Genomic DNA, 26,327 nt, shown 5'->3' with positions numbered 1-26,327 from the left:
TTAGTTTCATTTAATTTATTTTTAAATAAATCAAAACCTATGATAAAAGCCATTTACAAAAAAGAAAAACCAATAAGAGAGCACTAAACATTTCACAAAATCTTGAAAATGACGGAATCATTCCTGGTACAAGTTTAACAAAAGGTGTCCCAAACCCAGTCCTAATTGTCTGTGAGAATCGACTGTTCTGATTCTGGTGAGGACTGCAAGGTTTCCTCCACCGCTGGAAAACCAAATAGAATAAGATCACAGCAATAATTGTATTTACACATACAAAAACCTTAAAGCTGGTTCAAGTGCTTTTTCAAATTGCGTGAAATGACCAAATCCACCTTGACTGGACCAGAGCCAAACTTTGTGTATAAACGCAGACCTGTAGCTGGGAATTTCTTCTGAAAACAGAACTAATACCATAACAGAAAGCTTCTCTTCTTACGGAATAGCCCAGGCTGTGATAAACCAATACCAGTGACACTGGTTCAGTACAGAGCTGTCAGGACAGTCGTGATCAGCACTCTGTCTGCCAGCTGTCTTGATCCGGACGCTCGGCTTTTAAAACGAAAGCACAGTTAAAACAGGCGCACATTTATAACAGTCTTCAGTCTCTTATAAAAGTTTACTACGCTTAATTTACACATGGCTTTGCCCTTGGTTAGACTGTGCATTTACCATAGTTTACTATTTCTTTTTTTTTATATATGCTTCACAATGCTTATCGATGCTTTACTGTGCTGTCATTATGCTTTGGTACACTTGCTATGTTTGAACAGCGATAAGCTTTTAGAAGGGCTGCGTTGCTTGACTGGAGATATCTACTGTAAGGTATACTCAGGACACCAATGAAATTTGGACCCAGGTTAACCAAGATTTTAAGAGCTACAAATGCTTGGAATTAGTAACCCCCCCCCCCCCCCCAAATAAAAAGTATGCAAAAATTTGCATGGCAAGAAATGAAATCAGAAACCAGCAGTATTACAGTATTTAAATGCATATTGCAAAAATGAAAATGTCCCTGCAGTTCATCAACTATAGTTTCTGTACAAAAAAAAAGAGAAAATGTTGAAAGCAGCCAAATAAATAGACAGATTTCAGAGTATTCTTCTCGAATCTGATGGCTCGTAATTGGAAGGTTACAGTCAGCATTATCTCCATTAATCTACGGGCACATTCCATACATGATACGAGAACCATGTCAAAAGAAGCTGGAAGATTCCATTCCTTACTGCTCATTGCCTTTCACATACCTGCAGGACTGTCTCCAATTCACTTCAGTGAAAATCAAAGGAAGTCCCCTGCAATCTACAGAAGAACGCTGTACTGCCCCTTTAACGGAAACACTGAAATCACTTTTAAAAAGTGTAGTTACAATAAATCTGTGACCACGTGGCACTGCATGCCAAGTAAGAAAAAACAACTTAAGATGGTGTTCATGGCAAGACATGACTTATAAAATCCATCTCGTGCAATGGGACCAGATGACTGGTTAAAATACTCAGATCCCATGAGATATCTTAGCAAAACGACAAGACAAATCTGGAGGGCTGTGAATTCCTGGTACAGAAACGAAGTTTGTTACATTTGGTTACCCCCCACCCCGACCCCCACCCCCCCTTCCCCACCACTTGATTAAACAAAAAGAGAAAACAGTAAGGTGTTTTTTTTTTTGTTGTTGTCATAAATACATGAAATTACATTTATTAAAATTAGTTTTTAAAGAAAGCTATTATAGGAAAACAAAAAAAAAAAACACATTATTCTGGCCATTGTGAATAGGGAGGAGATGTCAATGCTACTGGATTCCTTCACAATTCTGGAGTGTGCTCCTAAATTAGGTAACTTAATTACAGCACAGCCATAAGCCACAGTGGCACTAAGAAGCATGGGATTGAATGCTGCTGTGTCACTGCTTTAGCTTTAAGCATACAGTGCCTGGTCCAAACCTGGGATCCTGGTTGATAAAGACCCCTTTGGAAAATAAGAGCCAGGATCAGTCACACCTCCACTCACTTTGGACTGGACATTGTGGACAGAAGGAAAAACTGGTTTTAAAAGTTTAGTCAACACACTGACTATGCAATGAGAATTCCCTTTTAAAGAGAAACTCAAAGCTGTCTAATAATTAATAACGCGCTGCTCATTTTTTGGAGAATGTGTAGCATATTGTATGTTTTTAAATCTATGTTCAAATCTTCTTCAGTGAAGACGCCGCTCCAGAATTATAGTATTAACAGGTAAATCCACTAAAACAGACAGCATACAGTAAGCAGCAGGACAGTCTCTCGTTCTAAAACTTTCAACAACAGACAACAATCAATTCTGCTGAAGTTGTGAACCCCCCCCCCCCCCCACCTCCCCAATAGGTTTTCTGAAATATGGAAGTCCTCAAAAGGCCAAGTTTTCAATATCAATGTTACAATGATCATGGCCAATCGGCCGGGAACAGTGTCTCCAGTCTCCACCCCCTCTGCTGTTAGCCCCTCCCCCAGATGTGGAGCTCTGCCCTACGGTTGGTCAGCACTCCTTTCCATCAGTGGAAAGCGTACAGCAGCAGCAAAATGGTGCAGATTCCGATGACTCCGCCCAAGATTAACGAGTCCCGCCTCTTCCTCAAGTTTACTCTCTGGATCAAGCTGTTGATTGCCGGGAAGCGATCTGGTGAAAGGATCTGGTTAAGGATCTGGTAACACACTTCGCACAATGCTGTGTATGCATGCAGTTAATGCATACGATTATTAAACAGACTATCAGTTCTAAACAGATCAGACATTATATTTGAGTGGTAGATAGTGGTAACATGTATTTAGGATTCTTCTCCTGCTATGAAAACAAAAGCGAACATGCTGAAACTTATCGTATACTGTACCTGTAAGACACCGATTCTGAACCACTCGTGCATAAAATATATAAAGTAATCTGACCCCGTCTAAGTTTTCTTGTATGTTCTGCATCAGTCTTTACCTGTGCTCTGCAGATAGCTGTAAGACTGTGTGAATGGCTCTATGCACCTGTGATTACACACAGTTTTTAAGAAGTGGCTATAACCCAACCAGTCACTGTTCTTCCTGTGGTTGGGGTGGTAGGGTTAACCCACATCACTATAGGATCTAAAGCAGCAGCTCTGTTAGGCAGCAGATCTCCCTTCACCTCTCGCTGAAGTGACTCGCTATTAGAGAACAGAACAGCAAGGATACTGGCCAGAGTGTTGACTCTGCTCTGTATCGACTTCAGTATCCCTCGCTGGGAAGTCATGTTCTCCTTTGTTGCCATGGCGATGCTGGAAGAAAAGAAAACCAAACATTTGAAATCATTAGCTCTAAGAATATCCTGCTTCGTCTGCGCTTCGCAGGGGGCTGCAGCAAGGTGTGTGTGCCATTGATAAATGGGCTCGGAGACTTGGGGAAGCTGTTTGCATTCACCACTTAGCCTTAATTAGTCTGCAGTATGGCAACACCTCTAACCCTGCCAGCTGTCCTCCTTATGCTGGTTTAGTTAAAAGCTAGGCTCACTGTTCTGGGCGTTTTATTTTGATCCGCCACCCCTAAAATAGACCCTTGAATTGGGGTTCACTGGTTCTAATTCCTGTGAAACGTGAGGCACTGACAGCGCTGGAGACAGAGCTCTGTCTGTCCGTCCGTCCACAGGGTAGGTAGGTATAGCAAATGCATGCAAATGCACGTACAGAACAGTGGTATTGATGCAGTCCGATTGAAAGCTTATACACAGCACTTTCTATGCAGCAGTTTTATTCTTTTTAAGATGCAATATTACCGGAGAACCTAGACTACATGTAGAATACAAACAGATATATTAGGCACTGAACTGGGGCAGAATGTCATTTATTTTTCTATTTCAGGACTGGGCTGAGGTTCCTCGTTTCAGTATCGCAGCGTGATTAACGAGGAGACATTTTTAGCTGCTTTAAACAGAGCTGGTGCTGCATAGTCCAAAGAGGAGGACATGAGATCACCAGAGCTGGAGAAAACAAACAGCCGAGAGTGTCATCGTTCACGATACTGAACTGTTCATCCCTGAACAGTCTGCACAAATAGGGTGGAATCTTCTTTGTTACAGCTTCTGTGAATGTTGGTTAAGACACTGAGCTTTTGGATGGGAATTACAGTGATTACCCCAGGGCATTTTTAAAGACACGAGGCGTGTTTCTGTAGCCTTTTCATGTGGCCAGACCCCCCAGTATTATATAAGATCTCGACTGGGATCAGTCATGAATAGTACTCCCTCCCCATCTCTCCACCTAAAGCCCACTGCAGCTTGAATTTCAATCTTCCACAGCTCGCTGGATTAATTATTTTTTTTGTGCTGCAATTGGAGCTCGCCAACAGTGACCGAAATGCAATTTCATGCAAGTAGCACGGACACGGCGGTCTGTAACAAGTGCCCTGGGGAATTGTGCAATGTTTACCCACAGAGCAGGTAGAGGGATAATGAAAACAGCAGACTCAGGCAGAAGGATTGATCATCCACGAGCGTTTCACGAAATTGAAGGAAAACATTTTCATCATGTAATAAAAATAGTAAATGAATATGCACATATGCAATATATTCTATAATCTAACCCCCCCCCCCCCCCCCCCCCGCCCCCAGCCCCCAGGGTTATAACCCAGTGCTTGGTATCGCAACTAAATAACAAAACTCATCTGAATGAAACCATTGCATTAAAAACACACAGAATACCTAATGTAATGCTTGCCAGATAGTGATGCAAGAAGAGATTTGAGTTTAACTTTCCAAGTGGGAGTCAATTAGATTTCTTTTTAATGGAATTCTTAAGCTGGGAACGAAGAAATGCTCAAGATCCATTAAATCATAAAAAGCATTACTCTTAGCAGACCGTGTGGACAGAATGACTTGGTGCTTTTGAATAATGACCCTCAGCCAGACACCGAGACACATCCTCCAAGACAACTTCCATCAGAGAGATTGCAAATGAAAGCAATACGAGAAAGAAAGTAATTTCCGATTTAAAAAAAAAAAAGACACATCATAGATATCTGACAGCCTAATACAAATTTTACAAGAACTTTCTTTTAATGTAAACCAGAACGCTTCATACCTGTTACATTTTCCTGCTATATATGATTTACAAAAACGACAACAAAATCGGTTTAAATTTGCCTTTGGGGATCATTGAAAATCTATGTAAGGGGTGCTTTATACTGCACCCCAGGGGTACCAGCAGATCCAGTCTTCCACTCCACACTAATCACAATTTATTTGATTATTTTTTGCCTATGTAGCATAGTGGTGCAGCATTTTGTATATCGAAGTGGGCAGATCAGATGGTGGTTCCATGTTCTTGTATTCTCACATTGTATTTGCGCACGGGAGAGAAGCCCCGCCCGCCCTCGCCGTGCACGGGAGAGAAGCCCCGCCCGCCCCGCCGGATTAGCCTGCAGGAAGCAGGGGATTGCGGTTTTTCCCTCTTGTGCACTTACAAGATTAACAAGGAGTTTCACAAATCCATTTATCTAAATGTCAAGCAGTGCACGTGTCTGGGGGCTTTTTCTCCAGCCTCAGCAATAAAGGATGTGGTGCATATATGCTGTATCCCCACAGCGATTTATTGAATACACTATTGCAACATTATCACTGGTTTCCTTATCACTGCTGTGCTAAATAAAAAAGTTTTAACTTGAATTACTCTTTGAATATAATATTATAGATTGCCCTGCACTGGATAAAAAGATAAACAGTTGCTATTTTATATATTCCTTTGCTGCAGGTCAGCCTCAAATCATATGGTCAAATCTAAAAGACCCTTAAGCATGGGGGCTAATCTTCTAAATCTGCAGTGCAGTGTTTTTTTTTTTTTTACTTTCCTTAGAAATGTGTCTGCAGTGAATTGTGGGATTGTAGTCTTGGGCAAGGTGTGATCTCTGATTAAACTTGACAAAGAAATACATATCCCAGCTTCCACAGCGGTAGCTTGCGTTTAGGGAATAGAAATGTCCCGTTTGTGTGAATAATCACTTGCATTTGCTAGTTTTGCAGCATATTTTCACTGTCACTTTATGGCCTTGGTACAGCAGTGAAAACGTCAGCACCCTGGATGAGGTAAATCCACTTCCAATCGCTTTTAAAACACTCAGTGTTAAAGTAAATTGCCACTGAATGGTACTCAATTGTAAAAGGTGAGGGAAGGCAGCTTTTCTTGTTTTGATATCAACACGGTAATAAATAGGTGTGTTTAGATTTATTTAATACAATACCTGCCGACAAATACTTCTTAAAAAACAAATTACGGGTATCAGCAGAGCCCTAGACGTTTGTATCAGATCCAAGCCATCAATGCTTCTTTATGTTGCTTTGAGTGCTCAAGCCTGGAATTGACTGACCTTTGCTATGGTAAAAGTCACCACAGATAGGTCTCTGGAGCGGAGACCCATTATTCTTATTGTGTGCATGCAGGCTGGGGGAGGGTTGGGCTGCTGACTGCTGAATGTACAGTTTGTACCGCAGGAGATACAGTGAAGCAAACCATGATCTGCCTAGTTAAGACACAGCTCAAAAACAAAATTCAATGACATGACTGAGGGACCTTCTCGAGGAGGCTGGCCAGAGACCCACACTGCCCCAAGAGCGGAACCACGGAACAAAAACAAAAGGTGACATCATCACGACCAAACGTGGAGGCACAAGACGGCTGCCATACAGCATCGGATAGAGCGAACCGGAATCTGCCACTGAAAGGAAAAGCTGTGCATTCCCTGTAACTCTCCTGCTGTCAGCATGCATGGCCAGTTATCAGAGGGATTTGAAGAGGGGCTGCTAATGGGTACAGACCCAGGGGTCCTGGGATGAATGTGCTCTTTAGGAGTGTCTTTAAGCAAAAACCCTTTAGTAAAATCCCATCTGATCTCCTTTAAATTGACCTGCTTCCCTAGTGACAGCAAATGAGGTTTGGAACATCCCTATTGTGACACGCAGCAATCACAAAAAAGCAATTGCTAAATTCTACTGGAGACCGTGGACGGGCTCGAACATGATGAACTTTCTGTTTTTAATTAGTTTTTTTTTCCCCATTAGTTGGACTGTTATTCTGTGGAGATTAATTCATTCTGTTACAGCGGAAGTTGGTTAGACTGTTAAGACAGACAGAGTTGTAAGAGCTCCACAAACGGGTTGGTTAAACTCACTTAGCCAGGGCGGTTAACAGCATTACCACGAGCAAATCAGATTTCAGGAAGAACATTCTTAAAGAGGCAGTGCCCCAGTCTGTTTAAAAACCACCCCCAAATACTGTAAGTAGAAGCAGGAGCGTGGCTATTGGGTTCACACTGCTGCAAAGTGCCAAGCAGGTTTTAAAAGAGGGGGAAAGCTATAGAATGAACAGGAACTCTGTGCACTGCAGCAAGAACACGACGTAACGGACAGTTTAAGAACACCGCACCTTGTGTAAAACGTTAACACAAATTGTGTTCTTCCTGAACACACATTTAACACAAACTTGGTTTGTTGTCCTTCCACATGCTACTACTTTAAATTTCATTCACACGCAGATTTCCGGCGTCTCTTACGAGCGATTTAAGTTCTTACCTTATTGTGTCGTCTATCAGTCGATCTGAGCTGCAGAGAAGGAAAAAAAAGACACACAGAAGCATTACAGACATGCATGTACAGTGTAGACAGAACCATAGCAATACAAGACGTTTATCAGTTCAGTGCGGCACTACTCTATCACTAGCTGACACAGTAAAACACACTCCTGAGGCTGGATTCAAAACTGTAAACTCAAGCGCTTGCAAGGGTGTTGCCTCGAGCCTTCTGCCTAAGCACATAAAGCAAGCCTGACAGACACAAAGTAGAGCAAGAGATGACACCCCGACATGCCCAAGCCTACTTGAACACTTCTATTTAACCCCCATTGTCCTGGATAAACTGCCTCTCCACTAGCTAATTGACCTCTACACCGGGACTGCCCTGCCAAGGAGATGTTGCATCTCGTTAGATCTAATCAGTAAAAACAACATCCTCCTTGGGGCATGTCTGCTACATAGTGCAGCTCACCATTTCAAACACTCTCTGCAATCACAAGACTGGCAGTTTTACCAAGTCCCTTCTGGTGGTTGCAGTTAGTAATTGGGGTAGTGGGCAGATAGCGGTAGTTGGCAATGGGTAGTGCAGATTATTTGCTGCCGGTACCCTTCCTTTCTAAGATCTTGTTCTTAGACTGATTATTGAATTACTCCTCAGTAGAGTCAGTAGTTGAGATTGGACTCCAATTACAGAACTTCTATTCTCATCCACTTGATAATTCTCACCAGACAAGTTACTGGCCAACCAATACAGGAGTGCAAGAGAGCCTGGAAGCCCCTGGAAGACTAGGGGCTTTGGTTGTTCAAGACAGCTGAATTGCAGGTCTTACCAGTTTCAGTACAGCATGACTCTTTCCTTTGCCACAAATGCAACTAGACCATCCTCCTGCCCCGAACCCAAAGCCTGGACATCTCCTGTCGGATTCCCTCTCTGAGGACTGGGAGCAGCGATTCACGGACCCTAACCCTAAAGTCACAATCAGAGTCTCTGCGGGGGTGAAGTCAAACACTACAGGACAGCGACAGCAGGTTCAACCTGAGCCCAATGCAATCTCAACAGAGCTAGGAACACTATGCAAAGAGCAGTGCTCACCGGATTACGAAAGTACAGAGAATATAAACAAGAACATCTGCATCAGCAAACTTGTAAAACAGTCAATGCACTGGCAGTGCCGATAAAGGAGGAATGGATTAGCAATGCAGGCTGATCACCACTGTGGGCTAATGCAAGCCAATGCTTTTGAGTGAGGAGGCACGTAACACATCAAGTGAAATGTAAGGAACATGGAAATATTCACAGAGCCGCTGTATTGATTTCATTCCCTGCAAGACACTAGAAATTGCTCTACCTTTGGCCTCAGCAGTATTTCTCATTAAAGTCTGCTAAGAAATAAAGTGTTTATAAGCTTCATACTTGCCTCCCTTGTGGATTTTAATGAAACCATCTCCCCAAGCGTCTAGATTCTCTCATACCATTTACAAAATGTGCAATACTGTGTATAAACTAGTACTTATACAAGTAGCCTGTTTCTACGATCTCTATCCCTATGTGTAACATATTAGAATCCATGAGAGCTTGATTAGTATTTATATAGTACAGTGTATTACACAGGAAATATTTTAGACCACAGCTCGTTTGTTTGGAAGATGTAAAATAAAATTTTACATCTTCATCTTTTATTTTTTGATTCTGCAGACAATAGTTTGGCGTTGGTTAAAATGCTGGTTTCAATGCTAGTTCTGTCTTCCACCTCTGCTTATCTGGAACTGAACGATGGTTCGTGTGATACGGTTTTAATTTGCCTCACTGGGACATCCTTCCGGCGTTCAGTCATTCTGCTACTACGATGTTTAGCCTGCAAATATGAAGTCTGCATCTGACATGGTTTCAGCAATATTACGTGTGTCATCCGGGTGTTTACAACGCCAAATCAACAGGGAAAACTTGTAAGAAATCAAGTCAAGCAGACTGGCATATATTGGGCATAGATTTGGCATTTAAAAGTATATTGGATAGACTAGCTGAACGTTAAGATTACATGTTTAGCTGTGTCCTGGAGCAGAAGGAGCTCAGCTGGGCCTCTGACCCACATGCATTGTGCTGTGCTTGCTCTCTCCCCATCTCCAGAATGCAGGTACCCTGGGACTACAGGGGGACATCCTTCCAAAGCTGATGATCACCCAATTCCACAAGCTGAATGAAGCACATTTTATTGTGCTGGATAATGCACTGTTAGGGCTGTCTCTCTGGTCCTCTTTACAAGTCACATATGTAGTGCAGATTATTTGCTGCCGGTACCCTTCCTTTCTAAGATCTTGTTCTTAGACTGATTATTGAATTACTCCTCAGTAGAGTCAGTAGTTGAGATTGGACTCCAATTACAGAACTTCTATTCTCATCCACTTGATAATTCTCACCAGACAAGTTACTGGCCAACCAATACAGGAGTGCAAGTTGGCCAGTAACTTGTCTGGTCAGTCAGTCAGGCACAGAGGATGGGAGGGAAGCAAGGTGCTCGGGGGAGGGGTGTGTGTGAGGGCTGTTTAGATATTGATGGACGGATAGTTGCCTCTTGGGGATTTCCCCCCCACCCTCGATATTCAACACCGGTCACTCCAAAGCACACTGCTACCCAACAAGGAGGCTGCAATGAAGGGGGAGAGGCGAAGGGAAGCTTATAGGAACCACAGGACTCTTCTGTGTTTGGGGTTAAACTTTAAATAAAACAACAAAAAAAGTGTTATATCTGGCTTTATTTTCAATTATACGCGGAGAGAGAAGGGGAATAAATGAGACGAGAGCGGATTCGATTCTCGTACAGGAGAGGAATGAGATTAATTCCTGCCACGTTAAGCTGAATCTCAACCAATTATTACAAGGCAGCAGTGTGGAGTAGTGGTTAGGGCTCTGGACTCTTGACCGGAGGGTTGTGGGTTCAATCCCTGGTGGGCGACACTGCTGCTGTACCCTTGAGCAAGGTACTTTACCTAGATTGCTCCAGCAAAAACCCAACTGTATAAATGGGTAATTGTATGTAAAAAATAATGGGATATCTTGTAACAATTGTAAGTTGCCCTGGATAAGGGCGTCTGCTAAAAAATAAATAAATAATAATAATAATAATAATAATAATAATAATAATAATAATAATAATAATTATAAAATTGTGAACGATATCAGAATACATGCACACAATGCATATGTTGTACCAACGGATTTGAAGTGTGACAAGTATTGCCGTATACGAATGTCATGTACATTTACCAATTGCTATCCGTTTCCAATATTTCCACTACCAAAAGTATCTCTCAATAGACCTTTACAGATCTTATCCAAAAACCACACCCCACTATAAGCGTGTGGGTTTGTCAGCACAACTGTTTACTCCGTGTCAAACAGACTCCTGCATGCTCCCTTTAGACACTAATTAAGTGTAAAGACAAAAAACCTTGAGGCTTTCGCAGCAAAATAAGGCCAGATCTAGACCCCGGGCTGCAACTCACAGCTTGATTGAATACCATTATTTTTTTAGTTGAGTGCACCAGATTTGGAGTCACACAAAAGAAAGAGATAAACACGGGTTTGATTCCCCAGACGGCCAGGTGGGTGTTGCCAGTGCAGTGCGGGCTTCAGCCTGGTCCGAAGAGGTGAGCGAACACCTGGTGTTTGTCGTGCTCTCTATTGTTTTGTTTCTTTGCGCCTCTCTGTCCTGGCAGCCCACACGGAGGCACAGAAGACTTGTTTACCACTGAGATGCAGCTCCAGCACCCCTGTGAAAGGTAGCACAGGGCGTCCTCACAGAGCCAGGGAAGCTTGTTTACTCCCTTCTCCGGTACATCCGGAGCGCTGGGAACACTGCCACCAGAGGAACCCCCTCTCCTGAGAGTCTCGCAGGTAAACACAGTCATGAACACACAATGCGCAGGGAACGATATCCGATGTGGTAAAGATCTGCTCCTTTTCCTGTGTTACCCAATCCATTGCAACAAGGTACAAGCCACTGGACTGGACACAAAGCGTGACAGAAAGCTGCTGAATTGTGACGGATTAAAAGGGACACAGCAAAGCCGGTTCAGTCTGTAATTGCCTTCCAGGGAGCAGCTGCACAAGTAATCTTGGCTTTCAGATGAATTTCACAAAATAAAATGCCGGCCTTCACTTATGAAGTCGCCCAGACCTCTCAAACTGAATGACAGCTTTGTATTTAATGCCGAACTATCCATTATACGACTTATGTAGTCCTTGGGGGACTACAGATTTATAGTTCTGATGAAATATGCATTTGTAACAGTCAAGGCTGATTTCTGCCCCGGAATCTCACCCCAAAGCCCTCTGGTATCCCTCATCATTAGGAGTCATTCTGAATCTGATTCAACAGAGGCTAAGGTAATTGAGAAATGAGAGGAAAGCAGTCCCCTTTCTCCTATACGAGGGCCACACCATATATCTGGGGGTCATGTAGTTAATATATGGTATGCTATACTGCAGTCAATTATTAAATAGAGCACCAAACCTGGCATTTTACTTCATGTACAGTGAATGTTCGCTCGTGTAACACCCTTATAAAAGCTTACCATGGTATTTCTGCAGCTTTTCCCAGTTATACTTTGCATTTACCATAATTCACCCTGGTTTGCCATGTTTGTTATTAGGGTTTGCCATAATCTTTACAATGCTTTCAGCATGCTTCATTACACTTTGCTATACTTTTACTATGGGAAACTTTTATAAGGGACACAAGCACCAAGCTGTAAGCAACTAAACAAAAAAATGAAAAAGAAAAAAAAAACTTGTTAATAATTGTGTCTACCTTGCATTCTGAACGCATATTTACCCTTGAATGAACAGCACAAATGGACCCCCCTGAACACCATTTGCTTTAGGAACAGGAGGTAGTGATGTGCAGCTAATGAATTTGAAAATGTTGAAAGTTTTTTCCCCTTCTCTCATCAGAAAAGTACCGTGATGTTGTGTTCTGGAGTGGCAGCGAGGTGCTGAAGCAACAAACTCCACTGCCCCGGGTCCAATTAGACCACAATCACAGCTGCTGGATCCGTCCCCACTGGTACTCAACATTCAGCCCAGCACTTGTGGGGGTCAATACGCATCCAGCCCCATCTGGCTATGGTATATATTCTTCAGAAAAGATGCATCCAAAACAGACTGAGCTTCTCAACCACTGAGCTTCTCAAACCCACTGCCTTCCACACTGCAGCCCAGCACTCCAATCACTAAGCTACTCAAACCCACTGCCTTCCACGCTGCAGCCCAGCACTCCAACCACTGAGCTTCTCAAACCCACTACCTTCCATCCTGTAGCACTGAACAAACCACAAATCTGCTACTACCCACTGACCTCCACACCGCAGCCAGGCACTCAAAGTGATCCACTCTGCAGCAGTCTACTATCTGACACACCCAGCACTGAAGTCCAGCACTCAAACCACTGAGCTATTTTCCACACTTCAGTGCAGACACAGCTTTGTAAACAACTCCTACATAGATGCTGGCGGTTAGGTCCAGGACAGCTGGAGAAAAGGGAGAAAATCCAGGATTGTCAAATTGGACAGCTGTCGCCTTGGCCTTCTGCTTCACTTAGAAAAATAGTGAGGGACCGCGATTCTCATCTGGACTGCACCAGATGTCAGTTCTGAGGTGCAATGGAGAGGAGCCAAAGCCTTAACCTCAAAATGTCAAAAACAACCCCTACTGATCTATCAGCTCAGACCTCGACTGAACATTTATACATCAGACATATGCAATCAGTAGCTCATTTTTAAGTTTTTTTTTTTTCTTCTATGACAGACCAACAACAACAGAAAAAATTGATTTCTTACTTGATTTATAAATGAGCGCAATTCTAATCTGCTCATTAATCTTTCAAGTCTGAAAAGCCATACAAGAAAAAAAAAAACTACAGGTTTGGCTATGAAGCAATGAAGAGAAACAAGAGAGACGAACAATCTGTAAAATGCAATCTTTCTTTTCTGCAGCTGAATATTGAATTATGGGATAGTCAGCGCTGGGATACGAAAATGAAGTTAAAAGGACATTAGCTTCCCGTTTTTTTTCTTTCTTTCTTTCTGCAGAGCAATTTCATTGAGAAGATCAGAGAGTGTTTAAAGGCGTTGTGGGGTGTGGGGCACTCTGGTTTCTATCTGCAATTAAAAGGTTGACAGCCTTTTAACCACCTTTTCAGTTCTCGTACCCTGTGAATCTTTGAGCACAGGAAATTGGGTAGTTTTACCACAGCTATTGCTTCATGTAAACCTCTTCTGGTTAAAGCGCATCACGAAGGAAGAGATGTTTTACATGCAGCCTCTGCAATCCTATCAGCCTAGCCATTGGATATTCAGCTCCGCTCCGCTCTCTTTGGGGGCTCATTGAGAGCCTGCCAGTCTCGCTCCAGCTACCCTGCGCTGAAAGATGAGCCGTCACATTGCATTCCCCTGAACGGAGCGTTTCCCATTAGGCTGTGTCGTGCCCGAGGAGGCCCTGAAAGAACAGCTGTCTAGCAATAAAAATAAATAAATAAATAAATAAAGTAATCTAGTAATGAAACTGCTGTAAGAAGCATGGATGAGGGTATGGAGCTCAGAATCCACACCTCTGTTAGTGCAGCTGGGTTGCTGGAGTCATCCTGAGCATGCCTCTCTACTCCTGCTAATTGCTGCGGGGAATCCCTGTGAAGACGGCTAAGTGAACTGGAACAGGGGCTTTCACTTGTACTGGGAGTTGTTAGCAGTGACCACAACACAGAATCATTCCTGCAAGCTTCTAATGGACCCCTTCGCCTGGGCCGAAGCAGCAATTTCTCCAAACTATTGACACCCCCGGATGCCGGGGGATTCTTCTCCTTACCGTGGTACTATTGAAGCAATACTGTATCATACGGGCCGGCACAGTCTGTGAAACCGGGGGCAGCAGCCTCACAAAACTCCAGCAAACCCCACATCTCACAAGCAGGGTGGCGTCTGGCTAGTGCGTCACTCCCCGGGGAATGCTAAGCTGTAGGACGGGGGAATGGTGGCGTCTTGCAGGTCTCAATATGGTAACCTATTACCACCTGCATTCAAACACTGATATCCACTGACATGCAGTGCAGGTGGGCAAGTTTTGAAAAAAAAAAAAAAAAATCACATTGATTTAAAAGCAGAGGACTGAAAGCATCAGGGTTGTCGTTTGCGGTTTCACACCCTGCTAAACGAACTAGTCACAGCAGGATGGGCAACGGCAAGGACAACTAGGTCTCGATGCATTCTTCTCCAGCATCCAATTCAGATACACATCTCGGTGATTTGCATTTAAGAATTCAGTCGATTGCAAGAAAGCATCAATGGATCCATTGATTGAAGAGATTGATCGAAGCAGGTCTTTTATGATGAAAGGAGTTCTGGAGAGCTTTTCGGTACACAGTGCTCTCATAAACCACCTGGGTAAAAATCCAAGACCATTCAACTAAAAAAAAGTCTAGAGTAAGGAGGCCACAGAGCTGTCTATAAGTTCATTAACATGAACACGATTTTACGTTAACTTTTATTTGGTACCACATTTATTTGGTAGCACATTTATCTGAACTCAAGTAAATTACAAACACAAATGTGAAGTGGCTCATCTTTCTCTCATCCCCCCACTGATGTCTTTATCACATCACCTCAAACCCACCCGGGTCATTCTCTGGTTCATATACTGTGAAATACACAATGCCGATCATTAATTGATGGAAAGATACATCTAACACTAAATATAAATCCTTTTCACCAACGTCACTCCTTGAGTGGTGAAAAGTCTGGTCCTTTCCGAATATTTCTGTGAAATGTTTTTTTGAGGATGTGCCAACAAAGCTTTCAGCAAAGCCTGTAAAAAAAAATAAAATCCAGGATTTTAAGAATATTTTTTTTGCAGATTGTATGCAGGAAGGTTGTCAACTCAATATTAAGCCCACGTCAAAAAATACTAGCACTGTAAAATGTTACCAGCTATAACAAAATACCATATGGGGAAAGAAAACACAATCCTTTTAATAACCAGCAACTGCTGCAAGTAGTAGTAGGAGCATGCCAGGCTCCTCCTCAAGTAGCGTTGTGGAAAGTGGGTTTTAAGGGAGGGAGGAGGAAGGCATCACTGCACATGTTCATCCAATAACCTGACTGCTAGACAGATCAGTCCCTAGGATTCTGCATGCTCACCACATCCCAGTGACTAGCAGTGCAGTGGTACCGTGATCACGGAGTTCACAAGGGCAGTGGCTGTGTGACTCGTGTGCTTGCGGGTGCAATTCTTTTGGCAGAGCCCACAGGGGTGTAATCAAGAATCGATTATTGCAACTCTCCACCAACTCTGTGCCCTGGTCTAACCTTACCACCATCCCTCAAACAAAAAAAAAACCACAACTACAAGCAGCTCCTGACAGGATCGTCAAAAAGTTGTCTACAAGTTGGCGGATGGATCATGCAAATCAAATTAGGGATGCTGAAGACCCCATTACCATAATGAATCAGAGGACAGAACTTACGCACAAGTAGGTCAATGCGGCCTTGAGTTTGTTACCATCAAAAGTGTTCTCTATGGAACACCCCTGCCAAGTTTCATCACAATTAGGGGAGTGGTTTTCAGGTTAAAGCTAAAAATACATTCATCTTTAAAGCAAACCTTGAACTGGATCGAGCACTGAGCTTGATCACCAGTGATGAATGCACAGCCATCCCTGCAACCCGAGCAGTACAGAAGCTGTGTAGCTAACTAAGAAAGAGGATTATGGTTTATGTGGTCTCTCAAGTACAATAATGAATTCCTAGATCCATTTAATTCCTCACGATGCATGTCATTGCAGCATCCTCCAGACATTCCTTGAATACAGTGCCTGTATTCTGCTGCGTAATCAACATATATGATAGACAATACTGCAGGCTCTGGAGAAACGCCAGTCTGTACATTGAAAACTCGCAAACCCTTTTTCGCTCCAGTTGGTCAGCTTAAAAGCTACAGCGCTGAGCAGCTTATTCATGCGGAAGGTGGTTTACAGACATTAAAAATAATAAAAAAAACAGTTAGTCTTTTCAGAGCTCGAGAACGTAGCTTGGACATTAATATAGCAAAGGCTAATGCATTCCAAATAACTTCTGAAAGGATCAACGAACTCCTGAAGACTCCTGGCTCCTCCAATTACTAATAAACATGCTTCCCTTACCCGTGCCTTATTAAATATTGAGATGATACATTTAGGAACAAAAGGAAGTGATGAAACTATATGAATTATTTCACAAGATTCTGGAAAAACAGCCGATTTTGACACTTTACTGCCATCTACAGGGACCTGCAAAACATTACGCTTATTGTCAATGTTCTTTTCAGCACCAATATGTCTATATCTCTAGACCACCTTGTAAATGAGGCTTCAGGGTCTCGATGGGTTCAAGTCCTGGTTAAATCCACTCTGATTTATTTAAAATCTTTCCAGTTGAGTTTCTACCATTCAGGAGTCCAGCAGCCCTGCTTTGATTTCTAAGGCTCTATTGTCTTTTCATTTGGCTTCAGTAAACCTTGAATCTAAAGCCCTATATGGTGTTCCTGGTGCTCATGCCTTCCCTTTGAGGAAGGCTGTTAGGCGTCTAACTACATACCGGTACTGGGGTTCATTTTACAAGGTATTTCTGACAAGGTATAGGATGCAACATCTTAGTCTACAGTGAAACTCAGTTAAAAACTCAACAAATAACAAGACAGAGGAGGAGTCAGACAAGCGTTTGTGGCTCTTTATTTCAGCTGGTGTGTGTGCGACATGATTTTTCTAAAGCAGGTTTTCGCTCTGCATAAACTGCAGTGCAAGCAATCATGCTGTCTGCTTAGCCCTTGCCAGTATGACAGGCAGTCTAACGCTAAATATATTGCTTAACAGGCTTTGTGAGAAAAAAAAAAAAAGCGAGAGGGGTCTTTTTGAAAGGTCTAGTACTGCATCAAATGAAACTCCTCAGAGCATTTCTTTCTAGTGTGTAATTCAGCTTGCAGTGTCATTTCATGCATTTGCTTCTTAAAGCCGAGTTGCCCTGGTTTTTCATATTTAGACATGCTGAAAATACCAGCTCTCCAGGGGCTTGCTGAACAAGACCTCTTTAACAATGCAGGTGTAGTGCAAGTGGCTAAACAGGAATATACTATTCAATGGAAAAAGAATGAATAATTTACGGAGCAGATGAGCCAGGAGAGGTTATAAAGACGAGCCATACAATTACAAAAAAGTATTTTTATTAAGGGAATGGATTTTCCTTACCCCCCCCCCCCCCCCCCCTTTAGATGTTGCTGCTGTTTTTTTTTTTAGTTCACTGACACTGCATAGCTGACTGAAAAAAATAAAGTTTAACCAGACTGCATGAAGAGAAGTTTAAACACATACATTTATCTTCATGTTCAGGGATGGAAATAAGACTCACCCACTCCAGGTTTTACTATGAGCTTGATTCACCACAGTGTATAGGGAACAAGCTCAAGTGTGTCTTATTAAACTCCTAGTAAAACCAGGAATGGATCAAACCGCTTGGCAGTGGGAGCCTTATTTCCATCCCTGATTTTGCCTGTACTTTCTTCTATCAATGACTACTGATTCAACCTGTAGCCTTTTCAAACACCCCAAAAAACCACAGAATGGAACACTTCATGTCTAAATCAACTGAGGCACATTGGGAGCTCAAGAGCCATTCGTCAGACAGCTCTGGGTTTGTCATGAATGGTGGCTCCCCATAGTTGTTTGCTGAGCTGGGAGAGAAGGAAGGAGATTGCATACAAGCACGCACAGGCAGAAGAGATGCTGACAATGATCCCAGCTTTGCTGTTTACTCTGGCTGACTGATTAAATGCAGCCTCTAGGGCAGCCAGATAAATCAGGAAGAAAAGACACTGCTTCACGCCAACAGCAGAATACATACCAAAAAAATATAATAATAATAATAATAATAATAATAATAATAATAATAATAATACAAAACACATGGCTGCTTGCAGAACAAACGGCTGCAGTCTCTACACTTATTTTCATTAAAAAAAAACCCTCAAGAAACCAGGCAACCCTTGTGAACCCTTAGGAAATGGAAGCCGACTCTGGTGGATTTAATCACAGCCTGCCTGTTTTATGATGTCACCTCCAATTAGAAATCAGTTCAACAAAACCCCATCCCAACACACAGCAGTCAGAGCCTTGTTTTAGGGCAACCACAGGCTGTCAGTCCTGGGTTCAGCAGGCAGTCTGGCGAGTGTCCAAGTGGAGGAGCGTTTGTGAAGTCACGATTATTTCAATCCAGCACTGAACTGACAGTGCAGCAATTGCTCCGAGCTGTCAGGCCATGCTTTGGCGCGGTCTTGCAACTGTTAACATTTCATAAGCAGCCAGGAACAGGGAAGTGCAGGGGAACTGGGGAGGGCTCTGCTTACAATTCAGGAATCCCTGAGGTTTCTTTCTCATGAACAATTTGAGATTTTGCGAAAGCGGCTTTTGTTTCTTAGAGAGGGTAGTGTCAGCTTTCTCAATCCCAACCCCCCCGAACAGGAACTTCCTATTTTGGAAGGGCAGTCAGATGACTATAAAACAGGTCTGCACCAAGTGACAGTTCAATAATTCTACATAATGAATGACATGCCACTTTGTAGTTTTCCCCATACACTTAACACAAAACTGATTACATGATGTTCAATAAAAGATCTAAAATGATGTTCATACAGTTCATTTTTTTATTAATGTCTCAATCCTAACACTCTAGGGGGACGCTAAACTTTTGTCCCTAGCTGCACACAAAGCTGTGCCACCTACCCCGGACTGAACCCTTTCTAGTGCAATCTCCCCAGACACAGAGGAGCTACTCACTTCCGCAGGTGCTCGTGTTCCTTCAGAAACAGCTCTGTCCTCCTGTTGTTCACTCCTGAGCCACTTTTATATGACCTGAGAAGAGAAAGACATGAGGCTGGTTACCTGGGCAACGCAAAGGGAAACCAGCAGGATTCAAATAAAGGATGACAGTCCTTAGATCTGCCGCTGTTTAGAGCAGGGGTGGCCAACCCTGATCCTGGAGAGCCGCGGGGTCTTCTCGTTTTCGTTAATTCAACCAATTATTTTCTTAATTGGTTAATGCTAAATGTTTTTCCCGGTCTTTAGCCAATGATTGTTTAAAAGATACCCAGAAAACCTGCAGGATTGTGGCTCTCCAGGGCCAGGGTTAGCCACTCTGGTTTAGTTCATTACATTCGATCCCAGTAACATGCAGAGTGGTTCACGTTGTCATTCACTTATCTGCAGTACAGACACACAGGGTTTTAATGAAGGCTGTTCTCAGCAGCACTAGGAAACATGTGATCTGAGGAGTGGGAGTCGAATCACCCCTTGTTTTTCAATGCCAGCTGTCTGCAGAAACGCCGGCTAAGCCATTTCTAAATGAGCTCTCTTAAAACTGATTTTTTTATTTCTAAAGGCTCATAGCTTATTAAAACGACATGCTGGCAACAGCCATTACAACAACACCAAAAATATACTTACCAAAATTAAAACCAAAAAAAAAAAAAAAAGAAAAAAGAAAAAAACAGTAAAAACTGCCAAATTACAAAATCATTACTGGACGTGGTGCCAAAACCAAACAGCTTGTTGCTCAACAGCACCCCCTGTGGACACAGCCCTGAATGAGATCTAGAACACATCTGTCCAGTGCATTTGTGCTTTCTGCAACAGAAGCGTCCTGCACAGAGATGGTACTCTGGAGGACAAAGGCCAGCCCTGCAGGTGTCTGCTTTGAGCTCACAGCTGCCAAGCCAGAAGACTCTGCTGTAGCCCAGCCCTGCCTTTACCAGATGAGCCATCAAATCTTTGAACCGCTTTTATTGAACATCACGAAGAGGCACTTACTGGGAAGGGTTCCTGCATCGCCTTTAAGTGATGACGGTGAGTAATTGTACCGTGGGTGAGAATGGCACGAATATCTGAAGATGTCTGGATCCGTCGAAACTCTACTTGTGCGGAGCTGAAACACTCAGATCTGTTCCAAAGCAACGCTCCATAAGAGCTCCCAGCATCTTCCTGTAAATTGCTGATGGGATTTCCTGCATTACGACTTTAACGTGATTACCCAGAGCTAACATCCGAGTGAATTTCCAATTCAGAGTGAATTAACTTCATTACAGAAATGTAGCAAGTTCACTTGGTTTTATAGTTGCAATAAAGCCACGTTAACACGGCCAAAGGCTCCTGTACCGCACATTCCAGGAAGACTAATGTAGAGGTCTAAGATGCTTTAGACTTATCTGAGGTTTTAATCAGAAATCTTTACTTCACTGCAACGCATTTCGGGCAACCCCAGTCCTTTACGAAATGGGATATTGCGAATCAGAAATCTTGGGCTACTTAACAGAGTGCTTTCAACACTATTTATAACACCACTGAAAACAGCATAACTCATTTATACTAATATGTACAGCATATCTATATTTTTTACTATTATTTAGGCTGATCTAAAATAAGCAAAGCACAATGCATCCTATAGCAGTGGCAACCATGGCATGGAGCACCTCCTAGGTGGGGATTACAAGAATGACAGCCTTTAGAAAACCAAAAAAGATCATCCTTTTGGGGCCAGTCTACACTGGCAGCTTCTTAAGCAACAGCTAAATACTCACTCGATATCTTTCCGTACTGATCCCATTAGGTCCTCTCTCTCCCGGATAGCGAGGAAGTTGCCTTTGGTCTTGTGGAATTCGTGTGTGTAATCCTGAAAGAAATTAAAATAAAGGATTGGAAGCCTGTACCAAGATTGCTAATTTAGTTAGTTTAGCAGTTATAGCTGGTCTCCAGTTTCAATGTTCTTTTTCATTGAAAAAATGTGACAATTCAGATATCATGGAAATAAGACCCCTATTGCATAGCGGTTTCACCCAGTCCAGGTTTTACCACAAGCCTGATTAGCCACAGTGTATAGGTAACAAGCTCAGGTGTGTCTTAATAAACTCATAGTAAAACCAGGAATGGATCAAACTACTATGCAATCTTATTTCCATACTGATGTGGTTCCTAATTAGTATCAAAAGTAAATTGTTTTGTGGGTTTTTAAAAGTTGCAGCTGAAATGTTTCTCCTCATTAGAAGACCAGCTTCCTTTTCTTTCCCGGAGTCAGTCGATAAATGCACGACATTCATCAAATATTCAATCCATTATGTCAGCTGAAAGCGGCTGTCATGAAAACATCGTTATGGCCATTTACTTTAATACTTTAATAATGTAATGCAAATAAATGTGGAGCAATCTTACGCTGGACACCTTAATGGACAAAGCAATGAATCTGAAAGGCTTAACCCTTTATTTCTGATGGATAAGAAACTTCCCCTAACACAGCCTTTCAAAGCTCCAATAGATTTTTTTACACTGTAGTTTAGGGGGAGAATGATTTAAAAATTGTTCATGCTAGTAGACAGGGAAGTACGTATACAGCCGTACATATGCATTTCTCAATAGCAGATAAAGGAGATTACCCCCCCCCCCCCCCCCGTGGTTTTGTTTCATGCTCTGTTGAAACGGAAATCCATAGTTTGTTCTCAGGCATCAATTGCCCACTTTGCTGCATGTCCAGTATTTTGCTGACGGCAACAGTATCCTGAGCCAAGATCGAGACCTGTGACTTGATTGCGTGCTCTGAGCAATACATCTTAGGAGGGGCTTATTCTATAGCCCTGTGCTGCCCCCCGTCAGCAAATTCAGGTTTTTAATGTGCAGCGTGAAGGCCAGGGATAAATGAGGTTTGATGTTGAACGCTCTTTTTACAAATAGGTCAAGTCTATAGACACACCAGCTGAACGGCTCCATTTACTGTCTCAGGAAAAAAAAAAAAAAAAAAGTTACAACTAGAGGTGATAATAAATCAAGCAGCACGAAAAAACAAAATGGAATTTTACCATGCATCTCTAGACTGTATTGGTCCTTATTGCAATTAGTCACAATTAACAGTTAATATTGTGCTGTAAAGACCCGGACTGGAATGGATCTCAGAATTGAGTACCACTGGTGTCGGGTAACCCGTGTGATGCAATCCTCTCTATCTCTCTCACAGGTACATGTACAGGTACTCTCTCTGAGACACTGACACACAAGCCCTGTACACTAGAGCACAGGAATAAAGGACAGTGAAGCTGAACTGGGAGGCGTGTTCTTTAACAATCACAAGCCACAAAAAGAATGTCTTTTAATAATGAATAATGCTTTAATTATTAATTGTCCATTAAAGTGCCGATAAGCAAGGATTGCTGTGCACTTCAACGCAGGGCCCTCCCTCCCACCCTCTCTTTCTGTACAGTAGTTGGCAGGAAACCAGCCTGAATTATGATTTTTCGCGTATGAAAAAAAAAAACCTGCAAAACATTTTTGGCACGAATATCAAATTCCACTAACAATAGATACTTCGTATATTGCAACAGGGCGCCAAAATTTCTAGAGCAAAACGGGTTTTATGGGTGTGGTTGGCCAAATATTTATGGATTTACAGTATTTTGTGGTGTGGAAATTAAAGCAGTCAAGAAGCTGAAAATGTAATAAAAAAATAAAAACCAGAAGAATAAACCCCATACTGCAACAAACATCTGAACTTGACTGCAAATTAATGAGGGGTGGGAATTTTGATCAACACTATTTGTTACAAAACAGATCACTAGACTTGAATCCACTACTGTTGTTACGGATCTTCATATAAAGCCTGGTCACTGTACATAAGAACATCCAACAGTCCAGTTTCTGAACTCTCCAGAGTCATCACAGTTTTCACTACAATCCTCCATAATGCCGGGGACTGTGCGCCCCCTGTAGCACAGCACGTAGTATTGCAACAAGAACAGATACAGTTCCATGTGATACATGGCTTGCGGAATCTCAAGCGTTGGCCTGGGGCAGGACTTTTAAGCAATAATATCCAACACAGAGAGATTTGCAGAGATCTGGACTGAGCTGGTACTGTGGGATCTATGCACCTGTTATTTATTTAGTTGTTGTTTTTTTAAAGGATATTAGGTGTACAGAGCTGGTTTGAGGCAAAAGGTGAAGAGCTGATCCTGAGATTCATAACAAGCTCAGTGCTTACTGATGCCATCTCCTGCACTGATCAAAATATAAAAACAAGTGCAACGAAGAAAGTCCAGCAATCTGTGGCCGTGCCCCCCTCGCCCTGTCCGCTGTCCCCCCCTGTCCCCTACCTGCAGGATGTCTCGGTGTCTCTGTAGCGTGTGCATCAGGGCTGCGTTCAGGGACGTCACTCCCGCTGTGTTGGTGTACTCAGCCATTTTGTCGTTTACTCCCGTCAGCTGTAATTGATAACAGAGTAAGATCACTGGCCATGCAGAAACTGCTGTAGGGAAAGATGGGAATTATCAGCTCACATTCCCTTTCAAATGTTCCATCTCCGAAGCAATTTAAAGTCGAAGCAATTTCAAAAACGTACAGTGCAAAAACTCATTTTTGTTCCCTTAGTGAAGCCCATTATATTCAATATGCATTACAAACACATGTGCGTGTGCACAATTCCAGCCCAAGTTTCAGTTTTAACCAGGATCTAAAAACCCAATCACTGACAGCTCTTAAATAATCTGGAGATACAAGAAGAGCTTTATTTAACTCTGTTGAGGCTCTGCGAGGACTGCGCTTCAGAGCCACTGTGTTAGGTTACATTTCAAACCAGCCTGTCGCTACAGCTATCAGTGCATGCTGCTGGAAACTTAAGTACCCTACCTTCGCAAGGAGCTGCTCAATCTCCACAGCCATGGTCTCGAACATGCGGTCTTGACTGGAGTTGTTGAGAAGGGGGGTGGTGTCAGAGCTGGGGAAACAACACAGTTCTATCAAAACCCATTTCCCAGCATTAGGAGCGTCACTGCGTCCCATTACGACTGTGCAATTCAACCCTTCACTTCTGCATTTCTCAACACTGCAGAGCAGGGGTGTCAAACTCCAGTCTTCAAGGGACACAGGGTCTGGTTTTCATTTCAACTTAAGCTCTCAATTAACATAACTGATCTAATTATTTGTTCGATTGGACATTTCATATTTTTTCAAGGTATTTTACAGTTGATGATTTAAAAAAATGCACTTGATTGAAGGTACACTACCTACAAAACATTTAAAGCCTGGAGAGAAGTGTTAAGTTTGTCCAATTAATCAAATAATTAGACCAATAAAGTAACACAGAGTTTGGGTGGAATGAAAGCCAGAAGGCACTGCAGCCCTCCAGGAGGAGTTTGAACCCGCTGCTGTAGAGCGATCACGCCTCCTGGTTGGGCTGCACCGAATGGCACCCCCATGCTTCCTTTTCTGGCCAGTCCCTTTGCAGTTATAAATCAACTCAACTGCCATCTGAGGCAGCTGGACAAGGGAATACCACTCTGTTCAACACAAACAGTACCGACGGACCTGCGGACCAACATACTGCAAGGCGAAGGCTACTCAGTACCTCCATTAGATGGTTCTATAAGCCGATCTGAGCATTTCTAAAACAAGTGCCATGGCTTAAGCACAGTACCTATACCTGTCGCGGCCCCCCTCCCTGGAGCTGCTGTAACTGGTGCACAGCTTGCTGAAGGAGACCAGCTTCAGGTCCAGCTCATTCTCCAGCTGGCGAGCCTGCTTGCGCAGATCTGAAAGACACAGGGGCACCGAGAGAGGCACAGCCAGGGTCACACACACTCGCTGAAACCACAGCTCAACAAGGCTTCATTTCATTATTTCTGCCTGACCAATTCATTAAAAAACAAATAACAGAAATCAAGTAAAACATATGACACCACTACTAATATACTTTTTAATCACCTATAACAGGGATGGTAATAAGACTCCTATTGCACAGCAGTTTCACCCGGTCCAGGTTTTACTACGAGCTTGATTGGCCCCGGTGTACAGGTAACAAGCTCTGGTGTGTCTTAACTCGTAGTCAAACCAGGAATGAATCAAACCGCTATGCAATGGGTCTTAATCCCATCCCTTAAAGTCTTGGGAACTTGAGTTTAGTGAGCCATGGCCTTTGGTATTCAGAGATGTATCCAGTTACTGACTTCTTAACATAATGGATATTCATGAATATATCAGGTTTATTATATTACATACAACACTGCGTAAGAAATCCCCCAAACTATCGTGTTACTATGTACAGTACAGAGTGATATTACTACTGTACAGCACACACTGGATCCTACTGTTTTTACTCCACCAAATCTGTCAAAAGCTGCAGGGACATTTTTAATCTCTTAACCTCTTTAATTGAAGCCTCACCTCAGCACTGTCAATGCGGTTTGAATGTATGATGGTAAGCGTCGGTGCAAAGTTACTTTTCATATGGCAAAACATATAACGCTGTGTTTATCGTATTGGTAATACCTGGATAAGATTAAACTACAGAGGTAAAATGACCAGTCCCGTACCAATCTGGACCCGGTATTTCGTACCCCGTGAATTCACATATATTTTTCTACTTAAAATGCCAGCTCATAATACAAATAAACCATTTAAATACCAGCGACACAGTAGTCAAGTGTTCGTGAACCTATGGGGGCAATTAAAATATGAGTTAACAAAACAGAACAGCAGCGGTATTTAGTGTGTGTCTTAAAAATAAAGTGTGTTCTTCGCTTCCCAGTTGCTCCCAGTTTAAACCAGTTTGCCAGCTCACCTTCCCAGTAGTTACTGCTTCCTGCTGCCATCTTTGTTATTCAACGTCACCCGGGACCAGCAGAGGCGAAGAGATACCAGCTGGGCTGAATCTGAGACAGCTTCA

At 42.7% G+C, this 26,327-nt stretch overlaps 1 protein-coding gene across 2 annotated transcripts; it reads right to left on the bottom strand.

Moving 5' to 3' along the window:
* LOC117429192 (Golgi SNAP receptor complex member 1) lies at nt 1-26,327 on the bottom strand. 2 transcript variants are annotated; one of them, XM_034918886.2, is made up of 9 exons: nt 26,223-26,327; nt 25,080-25,194; nt 24,293-24,380; nt 23,761-23,868; nt 21,205-21,296; nt 19,409-19,483; nt 7,555-7,584; nt 3,192-3,274; nt 1-2,652 (listed from the first exon to the last, which is right to left on the bottom strand). In XM_034918886.2, exons 1-9 carry the CDS (start codon nt 26,251-26,253, stop codon nt 2,528-2,530), a joined length of 747 nt encoding a protein of 248 aa, XP_034774777.2. In that variant the 5' UTR covers nt 26,254-26,327; the 3' UTR covers nt 1-2,527. The 2 variants fall into 2 exon arrangements, with proteins under 2 accessions (XP_034774777.2, XP_034774778.2); XM_034918887.2 differs by having other exon boundaries at nt 25,086-25,194.

Source organism: Acipenser ruthenus, chromosome 24 (genome assembly GCF_902713425.1).
Source record: "Acipenser ruthenus chromosome 24, fAciRut3.2 maternal haplotype, whole genome shotgun sequence".
In the NCBI taxonomy this organism is placed as follows: Eukaryota; Metazoa; Chordata; class Actinopteri; order Acipenseriformes; family Acipenseridae; genus Acipenser; species Acipenser ruthenus.
Note: the sequence above shows the minus strand (reverse complement) of the source record. Positions and strands in the feature narration are given on the sequence as shown.